Consider the following 12,352-nt stretch of genomic DNA (forward strand, 5'->3'; position numbering starts at 1 on the left):
GGCACATCTACTTTCGTCTTCAATGTGCCGGTACTGTGCCGAACTGTGCCGGTCGTGCCGAACTGTGCCCAATTGTGCCCGATACTGTGCCGTACACATTTAGCGTGCAGAGATTCTCAAGTATAATTTTTTTGATGTATCTGGCAACCATTCTAAATTTAGGTGTTTCGTAGCAATCCATTTGTAAACAAAACATATCAGGTGTGATGAAGTTATTTTAAATTAGCTCGCTGAAGTTATTTTAAACTACCTCGCTAACTACGTAAGATCCAAGGTAAATTTACACATAAAAACTGCTATGTGAATCGGTTGTTGAAGATATTGAAATTCAGTGTTGTTTTGTTCCAGGAGAGAGTAAAGAATGTGTTATTTTTCGGAGCAGCACCACCGCTGGTAGCCACGGTCATCATTCTGGCAGGAAATCGATTTCTGTTCGAGCAAACTGGAGAAGACCAAAGCATTATGCGGATGGACACTAGTCTACGATAGGTCTGCTGGTGCTGGGATTCGCATTAATGATGTTGGTGGATCGGGTAGCTCCACCGAGAGAGGATTTCCAGACGCACAATCAGAATGCCACCAACTGTCACAATCCAATCGATAGTTTCCGCCGCAGCTGACGAAGTGAGCACAACACCGGGCACGGAGACCACTGAACCGGCATACACAACATTCAAATCTCTGGAGACCGCTTCCAGCAGCAGAGTGGAAATGGGGGCCCTGCTGCCGCTGTTCCTGATCATTTGGTTACCACCAGTAGAGAACGTTCAATGAAGCGCTGACGAGGTAAACCCAAACATTACTCAGTTAGCAAAGCTGGCCTAACTTTATCGAAGGGAAAGCAATCGATTTATTACCAAATGTGTGTTTCCTGAATAATGTTGGTTTAGGCCTGGTATGTTATTGAGTGGTCGAATGTCGGATATATACTCAGAAATGTATAATAGTAAAAGCTACGGATATGCTAGAGCGAACGCGCCAGTTAAGACAGATTGATGTAGTTTTGTGCAATAATAACAAAATCACGATTTGTAGCACTTTTAAATAAATTTTTGTTTTAATTATCAAATGAGTTCGTTGTTATTTAAACCAGTTTATATGTTTGTAGGTAAGACAGTGTGTCACTTGACAAAGAAAGCTTGCTGTTCGGTGCTTTGATGTGTGTAACGTAATGGTCAATATCCGATTTTAGGTGTTTCTTATTGTTGACACTTAAGCATCCAACCGAAGACACAGTGTAGAAGTTTCCCAGAAGAAAGATTCCTCTTTTCTCTACATTCGCTGGACACTCTCTAGGTACAGTGGTGAGTGGACAAGTTTTCAATTTACCTGTGGATAAAACACATTTTTAGTTTTCATTGAATTTCAATGCACTCAATACTTTAAACCAAAATACACACCCTCATTCTGGAGCTCATTCTTGTTTACGGACGTATCCACTTTCGAACGTTTTTGGTTCGATCCAATCAGTAGGCCATTTGATTTTGCTGGCGTAAACGGGAATGCGAACGATTTACGTTCGAATGTGGATTCGATCGAAAACAAGAATGAGGGTGACAATCACGGTAATAGAATCTTCGAACTTTTATTCATTTAATGTAAATTTTAAAACGAACTGTGCATTGAGGATCTTCGTAAGAACACAGAACGAGACAGGAATTTTGACTGCAAGGACTATCCACGTGCAAGCCAGAATGTCAGTAGTTCAATTTTCTAAAGCAGTTACAAATCTTACTTGTAGTAAATAGGGTAGTAAACTGCCCCCATTCGCACAACAGTCCCATGTGAATAGGAGACCTAGCCAACATGGGACTCTTATGCTAATAAGGGCAGTAAATGCCCTGCTTAAGATATAGCTGAAGATACTCTTTTTACCTGTTTGGTATTGGAAGTTTGTTACATGGCAAACCATGGGTCCTTGTAATGCAATCCAATCTCTGGTACTGATCTCATGTTTAATGCAGTTTTGGTTAGATGAATCTTTTGGTGCAAGCATTCTTATTTGATGGAACCGTCTCAAGCGGTCGTTGGATCTTTTAAAACGCCCCGATGAAAGCATCCATAGCATTGTCGATTTTTTAATACTTATAACTTTACCGTTTCATCTGGTCACTCTTTGGCGAGTGTTCGTGCGAGACAGTCGCAACTTTTCGTTCGTCCGGTTTGTCTCCCGATACTATCCAGTTCGGTGGCTTTTTCCAGTGCTAGTTTTCCGAGTGATCAAGTGTTGAAGTGAAAATCCCTAGTGGGACGCGTGCGGTTGGCTAGGCCACAATTTTTGCCGCAAAAGTTCGTTTAGTTTGAGTAAAGTTCACGTTTTCATTTTATCACGTGGCGCATTGACCGATTATCGAGCACATCAGTGCAGCACCCCCCGCACACCGCGCCGCTCGCGCGGCCGTGATCGGCTTCTTCCAGTGAGTACCCAAGCTCATCGTCGTCGACAGCAGCAGCCCACCGAGAGAAGAGCAGAGAGCGTTCAACCGCCGCACACCAGCGCAGCGTCGGGCGCTCAGCAGCAGCTCGCTTCCTCCCTGTGCGGGCCATCCGATCGCTTGGACCTGTCGTCGTCCAGCCTGTGGCTAAACAGAGTGCACAAAGATAAGTACATAAAGTTACCTCTCGTTGTTCCCCCCTCTCCACTGACTCTTTGATTAGATTTAATTTGGTACATAAGCAGTTTTTTCTCACTTTTCCTGTAGCGTTAATTTTGTCCCTTGTTTTTTGATTATTTCTCGTCCCTGTGATAGTGGTAGTTTAAGATTTTTGAGTGACCCGTGGTGGTAGTTAGCTACCACAATGGGCGATGATGATGATGGCGGGGGAACATCGTACCGCATCAACGAAGCTTCGTTATTGGCATCGAACTGCTCAAGCCAACAAGGCGATGTAAATGCTAATCCTATTGTCTCCCTTCACCCTGGTGCTTCTGCAATGGACACCAACAGTAAATCTGTTTCGACGTCCCCCCGCCTCAAGGCCTACCCTCCCGACTTTGGCGGGCCATATGTTGTTTTCTTCCGACCCAAAGGCAAACGTTTGAACACCGTTCAAATCAGCAAGGATCTGACTAAGCGGTATTCTTCCGTTGTCTCCATTGACATGGTCGGTACAGCTAAGCTTCGGGTGACAGTAGGCGACCGAAAACACGCTAATGAGATTGTGGCCTGCGAGTTGTTTACACTTGAGTACTTCGTTTACCTACCAAGCGCGTCGATAGAGATTTCGGGGAAGGTCGCCGACGCATCTTTGACCTGCGAAACGATCATGCAAGGCTGTGGTCGTTTCCATAACCCTTCTCTTCCTCCTGTCCAGATACTGGATTGCCGGCAACTGCATTCGGTGTCCCAGGAGGGCGAGAAGAAGGTTTACACACCATCTGAAGAATTTTCTGTGACCTTCTCCGGATCTGCATTACCAGATCTGCTGGTGATTGGCAAACTTCGGCTACCTGTGAGGCTGTATGTACCGAAGGTAATGAATTGCATCAATTGCAAGCAGCTGGGCCACACCGCCCAGTACTGCAGCAATAAACCTCGCTGTGCAACATGCGGGGAGAGACATGTGGACGGTGCGTGTAAAACGCCGCCCAAGTGTGTTTATTGTGGCAGCGACCGTCCACATGATCTGATTGATTGCCCAAGGTACATACAGCAGAAAAAACATCAAAAACGATCGTTGCAGCAGCGATCACGGCGAAGCTACGCCGAAATGCTGAAAAAAGCTGCCCCGACCGTTGAATCCCGTAACATCTACTCGTCTTTATCTCTCGATGATCAGGGCTCTGACTCTGAGGTCGGGGACGGGGTTCCCTTTGTTTTCAAGGGTGAAACGAGGAAACGGATGAGGCTCCAGAGACCCACCAAAAAACCTCGGAATCTGCCTAGCAGCGACCCCCAACCCACCATGACAAATTTGAAGAGTGGTAAGAAAGCCACAAAACGTTCCCCTCCGGGATTCAAAATCCAGGACGAACGAGACTTTCCATCACTCCCGGGAACATCTAAAATCCCAGATGTCCCACGTTTTTCGAATTCTCAACCGGAAAGACAGCATTCGGAGCACCAGGAGCAACCTCAGGGTGCGCCATTGTTTACGCTCTCTGGCATTGTAGACATCATCCTCAGCTTCTTCAATGCTTCAGACTCCGTGAAGAACATTGTAAAAGGACTTCTTCCTTGCGTGACCCCTCTTTTGAAGCAGTTGGCTTCTAAAATGCCCCTCCTTGCGACAATCGTATCTTTCGATGGCTAATTTAACCACCGAGGTCGAAGATACGATTTCGGTTCTACACTGGAACTGTCGTAGTATTACACCGAAATTAGACGTTTTTAAATTTTTAGTTTACAATTTACAATGCGATGTTTTTGCACTATCCGAAACATGGCTGACACCTGATGTAACCTTACCTTTTCCCGATTATAATATCATTCGCCTTGATCGATCCGACTCTTACGGAGGGGTGCTTCTAGGGATCAAGAAGCAGCACTCATTTTACAGAGTCTATTTTCATCCGATGACAGGCATTGAAGCCGTCGCATGTGAGGTGACTATCCGAGGTAAAACCCTCAGTGTTGCCTCCATATATCTTCCACCGAGAACTGCAATATTTCGCAGGGATCTCGCCCACATCTGCTCGGTTATGCCCGAGCCTCGGCTGCTCATGGGAGATTTCAACTCCCATGGTACAGGCTGGGGGGAACTGTACGATGACAGCCGTTCAACGTTGATATATGACCTCTGCGACGACTTCAACATGACAATTTTGAATACCGGAGAAGTTACACGAGTGGCACCTCCAGCTCAAGATGGCAGCCCTAGAAACAGCCGATTAGACCTCTCAATCTGTTCGAGCTCACTATCGCTGGAGTGTACATGGAAGGTTATCCAGGATCCTCATGGTAGTGATCATCTGCCGATTGTTGTTTCTATTTCCAATGGGTCACATCAACCTCCATCTATCGACATCGCCTACGATCTCACCAAGCACATTGACTGGGAGAAGTACGCAGAAGCAATTATCGACGGTGAACAATCGGTAGAAGTCCTTCCACCGCGGGAAGAGTATCAGTTTCTATCAGAACTGATCTTCAGTAGTGCGCTTCAGGCACAACGTCGACCAGTGCCAGGTCCGTCGGTTCGCAGGAAACCCCCCAATCCGTGGTGGGATAGTGAGTGTACAGAAATATATCGCGAGAAATCCGCGGCGTTCAAAGAGTTTCGGAAACGCGGTTCGGTCGAAAACTTCAAGCGGTTCGCTTCCCTCGAAAGCAAGTTCAAGAACTTGATCAAGGCGAAGAAAAGCGGTTACTGGCGTCGGTTCGTCGAGGGTTTGTCGCGCGAGACTTCGATGAGAACTCTTTGGAACGTCGGTAGAAGAATGCGTAACGCGTCGTCGGTCAACGAGGATCGAGAAAGCTCTCCTCGATGGATCCTCAAGTTCGCAAAAAAAGTTTGTCCAGATTCCGTGCCCGTGGAGCGAATAATTCGTGATGTTTCCGACGATAGGGACGACATGGATAGGCCGTTTTCAATGATTGAATTCTCACTTGCTCTTCTTTCATGTAACAATTCCGCTCCAGGAATGGATCGAATCAAGTTCAACTTGCTTAAAAACCTCCCCGACGTCGCTAAGAGGCGCTTGTTGAACTTGTTCAATCAGTTCCTGGATAACAACATCGTTCCGGATGATTGGAGACAAGTGAGGGTGATAGCTGTTCAAAAACCCGGGAAACCCGCGTCGGATCATAATTCGTACCGTCCAATCGCGATGTTGTCTTGTCTACGGAAGCTGTTGGAGAAGATGATTCTCTTTCGACTGGACAAATGGGTTGAATCGAATGGCATGTTGTCAGACACACAGTTTGGTTTCCGCAGAGGCAAAGGTACGAACGACTGTCTTGCGTTGCTTTCTTCAGAAATTCAGCTTGCCTTTGCTCAAAAGCAGCAAATGGGCTCAGTGTTTTTGGATATTAAGGGTGCTTTTGATTCAGTTTGTGTCGATGTTCTTTCCGACAAACTACACGACTGTGGCCTTTCCCCAATTCTTAACAACTTTTTGTATAATTTGCTGTTTGAAAAGCAGATGAGTTTCGCTCATGGTGACTTGACAGTTTCACGAATTAGCTACATGGGCCTCCCCCAGGGTTCATGTCTAAGCCCCCTTCTTTACAACTTTTATGTTAGAGACATAGATGATTGTCTCATGGAAAACTGCACGTTAAGGCAGCTTGCGGATGACTGTGTTATCTCTGTAACGGGATCAATAGCAGTCGATCTGCAAGGACCACTACAGGATACTTTGGACAATTTGTCTACTTGGGCTCTCAAGCTGGGTATCGAGTTCTCTCCGGAGAAAACTGAGATGGTTGTCTTTTCTAAAAAACACAAACCGGCAAAGTTTCCGCTCGTTCTGATGGGTAAGACAATCACTCATAGCATGTCTTCACAATACCTCGGCGTCTGGTTCGACTCCAAATGCACCTGGGGGAAGCACATTGTGTATCTGATACAGAAATGCCAAAAACGAATCAACTTTATGCGAACTATTACCGGAACATGGTGGGGAGCACACCCGGAAGATCTGATCAGGCTGTACCAAACAACCATTCTATCGGTTTTAGAATACGGTAGCTTCTGTTTTCAATCCGCGGCGAAAACACACTTGCTGAAGCTTCAACGGGTTCAGTACCGTTGCCTTCGGATCGCGTTAGGTTGCATGAACTCGACTCACACAATGAGTTTAGAGGTACTTGCTGGTGTACAGCCTCTGACAGACCGCTTTGCGGAGTTGTCGTTCCGGTTCCTCATCCGATGCGAGGTTGTGAATCCGTTGGTCATAGAAAACTTCGAAAATCTGCTCGAACAGAATCCCCAAACTCGTTTTATGAGTGTGTACTACTGGTACATGACGCTGGAGGTAAGCCCATCTCCGGTTAACACCAATCGTGACAACTTCTCAGACTTCGACAGCTCCTCTGTGGATTTTGATCTCTCTATGAAGGATGAGATCACCGGTATACCGGAATCTTTTCGTTCCATAGGTATTCCACAAATTTTTGCAAGTAAGTTCGGGCATGTTAGCGGGGCCAGACAGTTCTTCACAGATGGTTCCAAAACCGATGATTCGTCTGGATTCGGTGTCTACAACGAATTTCATAGCGCCACCTTTATGCTTCAAAAGCCATGTTCGGTATATATTGCTGAGCTAGCGGCTATATACTACACCTTAGAGTACATTCGCACTCTCCCACCTGAGCACTACTTCATTTTTACCGACAGTCTAAGCTCTCTGGAGGCTGTTCGGTCAATGAAACCGATGAAGCACTCAGCGTACTTCCTGAAAGGAATACGCCAAGTCTTGAGTGCTTTGTCCAAACGCTCATACATCATTACCATAGCTTGGGTCCCTTCACATTGCTCAATTCCGGGCAATGAGAAAGCGGACTCTCTGGCTAAGGTGGGCGCTAGCGAAGGCGATATTTATGAGCGTCAAATCGCCTTCGACGAATTTTTTGAATTGGCCCGTCAGGAGACCTTGATCAGCTGGCAACACAAATGGAGAGATGGAGAGATGGGTAGATGGTTGCACTCCATCATTCCACAGGTGTCGAAGAAGCCATGGTTCAAAGGGTTGGATTTGAGCCGCGATTTCATTCGTGTAATGTGTCGGTTGATGTCCAACCACTATTTGTTGAACGCACATACCTTCCGTGTTGGGCTCTCAGAAAGCAATCTCTGTGTCTGTGGCGTGGCTTACCAGGATATCGAACATGTCGTGTGGGGATGCAATGAGTATCGTGAGGTCAGATCTGAGCTACATGAAATTCTCCGGGTCCGAGGAAAACAACAGAAACCCGTTAGAGAAGTGTTGGCAGGACTTGATTTGGAATACATGAACCTGATTTACCAGTTTTTGAAACGTGTTGATGTCAGAGTTTGATGTAGTACGTTCCTTGTTTTCGTTGTCCGCCTTTTGGTTTTGTTGTTCGCCCCTGTCTGTCGTCACCCCCTTCCGTTTGTCCTCTTCTTGTCGTTTTCTACCGATAAAGTCCTTTCTTTTTGGTTCCGTTACAGATATGGACAATTTGTCCCATCAAAGTTTTAGTATAAGTTAGCAAATAATTTAGTTTTAAACCCATAAATCCGTCCTTCCCATTTTTTTTTTCTTCAATCCTTAACCTCGAAACAGCCGCGAGTACTTCGGCTTCCCAAACTAACATAGTTTTAAGGCAGTAATAAATTGTAAAATGTATAACCATTGTAAAAAAAAACAAAAGATTTCGGCTCAGTTATGCCCATGTGGCGCCCGAGCCTTCCAAATAAACGAATAAGTAAAAAAAAAAAAAAAACTTTACCGTTTATCCCTTTTACGTAGAAAACGTTTCGATTGTTCTCGGATGAACATTGGCGTAGAAGTAGCTCTCCACCTGCATTGGAAAAGATTTTCTCTGCATCCTCAATTATATGTTTCATTGAATTTTCATTCAGCGAGGAACTTTCAACTTCCGCATCACTACTAATTCCATCTGTAATTTGATATTCATTTAGTTCGCATGCATCTGAAATAATGAAAAAAATGATATCGTTTGAATTCGATGAAGCCTTGAACTCAAGGAGACGTTTTCTTCGATTCTAAAGCCTGAAGTACACCTTAGCATTAGCATTAAGCGAGTCGCACAAATTCGTAGGTGGTACAGTCCCAGACCGCTGGTATGAGGGTTGCCTCCTTCTCGTCCGAACCAAAGCACAAAGATTTGTGATCTCTGACAAATCTCTGACTCTTAGACAAGACTGACGCAATCATTCAATGGTCGAGAACTGTCTTGGCCACGTCCTTGCGACTGCCGAAGGAAGGAAAGGATGGTTAGTTGGACACCTAAGAAAGATGTAGACAACTCTATAGATCTATACGAAGACGTATACGATCTCTCATGCTTTAAGGCCTGAAGTACACAGAGTCAAATATTAAAAAAAATCAAGAAACAACATCAGTTTGACACTCATGAAAATTTGATGGAGTCAAACAAGATGTTTGAGCATTGGATTTTTAAGACAAATATTTGACCCTGTATACTAACAGCTCGAATATGTATAGGCTTGTTTATGAACCAAGTTCTAAAGCTAACCCGAACTTACAGTTACCCTGCTTGTCTTAGTACCTTTGCATGCTGAATCATTTGAGTTGTTGGCGACCTCGGAGCTCTCAATCGAGACAAATTCAAATTCGGATTCTGTTTTGGAATTTCTGGTCATACTCTCCCTGAAATCAATTTCAAGATTTTGAACTCCTAGACAGGTTAATAAATGTTCCGCGTTTTTCGCAGCTGTGTCGATGGCCAGACGGATTTGATCGTCGTTAGGAAGATCTTGATTTGCTGTTTTTTGGCATTTTAGCTGCTGCTTTTGCAGACAAGGAAAGTTTAGATCTGCTTTTCTCCGATGCACTATCAGCAACTTCATTTGCACCTTCTGCATTCTTTGCTCAACTTCTTTCATTGTAAAATTGACTGCCGTATGGTTGACAGTCGTCATCGAACGAAGCTCCCGAAATGTTGTTTCACATGGTTGACTAGATAAGTGAGTAATTATGAATTGCTCCGGGCTGTCGGCTTGTCGGCACCTGACAATGAATTTTACCAAGCCATGTGCGTTTAACTCCAAACAGTGATACACGTTTGATGTCGGGCAGTCCTTCAGTGTTTTTCTATTGCTTATGCAAATTTGGCGCCATGCCCTTACAAATAACAAAGCAGTCCTGAAAGGAAAAAAATAATTTTAATAGATTTATAACTTTGCCGACATCATTTTGACACAAACCATATCGAAGTTATTCGTTCAATAGGAGACATATGCTCATCGTTGAAAGCCAAATATGCATGACGCATTATTTGTATATAAGTAGCAGTTCCAATACTGCCAGGTACCACATCGATTAGATGGTCAATAAGATCCAAAGACATCAGTTTTAGCGATGGGTCAAATTTCATTCGGTCCGCCGCGTTCAAATCTGAAGGGTTTAATTTGTGAATCATTTTTTGACCATTTTCCATCATTTGTTTGAGAACAGCTGATGAAATTACGTAGTCTCCTAAAGTAAAGTAAAGAGTAAATAAAAAAAATTAAGAAAAGAAGTCATAAGGTGTTTTATAATAATGTAAATAGAATATCATTACCTAAGCGCATTTGCTTTTTTGGATCTAGCAAAGAATGACGAAATTTATTAACTAAGTGAATACTGTCCTGGATGGAAATAGCTTTGAAATCAAGTTTGAAATCGTTATTCATAGCAAAGTGGGGACCATATTGTGATTCCGATCCCACGTGAAGTGCATGAAGAGTTGATCTTTGTCTCATAGCCATGAGAAGCCGCGGATCACCATCGGACGCGCTAGCAATGACAGTTATTCCAGCTTTTAGTAGCTCGGATTCTATATAATTCCAACGTGAAATGACTTGGTCATGTGTGAACCTGTTATCACTGCACATATACAAAATGCAGAATGGTGATGCTCCAACGGCCATTGGTGTTGCCATTACGATGTAAAGGTATTCACCCACAGAATAGCGCTCAAGGTCATTAATCATTTTTTCAACCGTGCTGGCGTTAAATGTATTCTGTTCAGGCATACCGGAATGGTCCAACGGAGCCACCAGGCCACGAATTGAGTCATTTCTTGAATCGTATTCTGGGTTGGGCGAAAGCGTTGTTCCATCTTCGCTTAAGGAAACTACTAGAGGATAATTGTGCGCGTTCAAATACTTCAGTAGAGGTGTCACCATTAGGATTCCTTCCTGAGTCTCTGTAGTATGCTTTGCGATATGTCGCTTCAATGTTTTTGAGCTAGGCAGCTGCATATTTGCCTTTATAAATTGATAGTTGCTATTGCCACCAGCCATCAATTCGTATGCAGCTGCATCTAGCTCAGGTTCCGTGTACCGTATTCCATTTGGCTTACATAATTTTGATCTCGAATCCATCTGAACATGTAAGTCAAGAAGAGGGCTTGAACTTTTTCTTGTGACATGTCCAATGAATTGGCTTCCAGTATAATTTTCCGGGTATCCTGAAGATTATGTTAATAGATTTTTATTTAAGAATACAAACCGTGCGACTCTTGTTATTAGAGACCATTCATATGCCACGTGGACAGAACAATCTTGAATTTTGACCAGCTTCTCTACTTCCCTTGGATAAGCATGGACTTCTCCAAAATCCTCTCCCTTTATAAATTATCCACGTGGTATATGGACAGCATCGGGACGGCACTGGCTTTATTTAGTTTATTTAAATTATGTTATTACTTGTAGCGGTTGAATGGCCTTCATGTTTTTGTTCCACTTGTTCTTCTACGATTTCGTGGTCCTTTGAGCTCTCCTTAACATCTTTGCTCTCGTGTTCTTTTGCGTATCCGTGCTCCTTAGTGTTTCGATCCCAGCTATCGTTCTCGTGTGCCTCTATAGCATCACCATGGTAATCATCTGAATCGAATCGAGAAAAAGTTTACCGAAATCAACTGAGACGAAACAAATTTTTTTTTACCTTGGGAGTCATACACGGTTTCATCAAAATATTTGCCCTTGGTATCAGACACATTATACTCGTGAATTTTTTCGGCCTGTAAATCACCTGTACTTGAGCTTACGGTGTCGTCAAGGTATTCTGCAGGTCCAATTTCGGTTTCTGCTTCATCGAGGTGCAGCGGATCTATTTCCGTACCAGCTGTATCCAGATGAGGTGGATCCATGCTAGACGTCGTAAGTTCAAAGTCTGAAACATTCAATTGGTTTAGAAGTTTGTGTGCACCACTTCATTTAAACGTTTTAATATACCACATGCAGTTCCGATACCAGTGGATTCCAGGGAAGGTCGTTTTATTGGACAATCGTTCTCGTTAGCATCGTCAGTAGCAACTGGTGTGACACTACGGCGTTTCTGTTTAGATGAGTGCGGTGTCTGGATGTGAAATGTTTTACAGTGCCGTTTGAAAGCAAAAATATGCCAACTGCCTGTTGTGTCCATGTTGAGGGAAATTTTAGACTGCTTACTGTCGTCACAAATGGGACAGGTCACGTGAGCGTGGATTTTGCCGCTTGTAGTGTATGCTTCTACTCGAAGATCTTGCATTTTTTTCTCGAAAGCTATCAAAAGCACCGTCCTGACAGCTTCTACAAAAAGAAACAGATAGGCGAAATGATTTCAAAAATGAATAAGTTGTTTCATCATAACAATTAAAAAGTCAGCTTTTAACAAAAACAAAGTTTTTTTTTATTTAATTTACAATACTTATTATGCATTAGAATAAAATAAAGTTGAAACATAAATATTTTCGAGCAAAATTCTAATGGTATT

General features: G+C 43.7%; 1 protein-coding gene and 1 long non-coding RNA gene across 2 annotated transcripts; both read right to left on the reverse strand.

Moving 5' to 3' along the window:
- Window positions 1–384: 384 nt before the first annotated feature.
- LOC134287192 (uncharacterized) lies at window positions 385–1,935 on the reverse strand. Its single transcript, XR_009997105.1, has 2 exons — window positions 1,876–1,935; window positions 385–1,329 (listed from the first exon to the last, which is right to left on the reverse strand). It is a non-coding gene; the product is annotated as an uncharacterized LOC134287192 (long non-coding RNA).
- Window positions 1,936–8,822: 6,887 nt separating this feature from the next.
- On the reverse strand, window positions 8,823–12,121 carry LOC115269935 (uncharacterized). The gene is made up of 6 exons (XM_062852446.1): window positions 11,833–12,121; window positions 11,543–11,770; window positions 11,305–11,481; window positions 10,176–11,066; window positions 9,820–10,090; window positions 8,823–9,757 (listed from the first exon to the last, which is right to left on the reverse strand). Exons 1-6 carry the CDS (start codon window positions 12,020–12,022, stop codon window positions 9,124–9,126), a joined length of 2,391 nt encoding a protein of 796 aa, XP_062708430.1. The 5' UTR covers window positions 12,023–12,121; the 3' UTR covers window positions 8,823–9,123.
- Window positions 12,122–12,352: the final 231 nt, after the last annotated feature.

This window comes from Aedes albopictus, chromosome 2 (assembly GCF_035046485.1).
Source record: "Aedes albopictus strain Foshan chromosome 2, AalbF5, whole genome shotgun sequence".
Classification (NCBI taxonomy): Eukaryota; Metazoa; Arthropoda; class Insecta; order Diptera; family Culicidae; genus Aedes; species Aedes albopictus.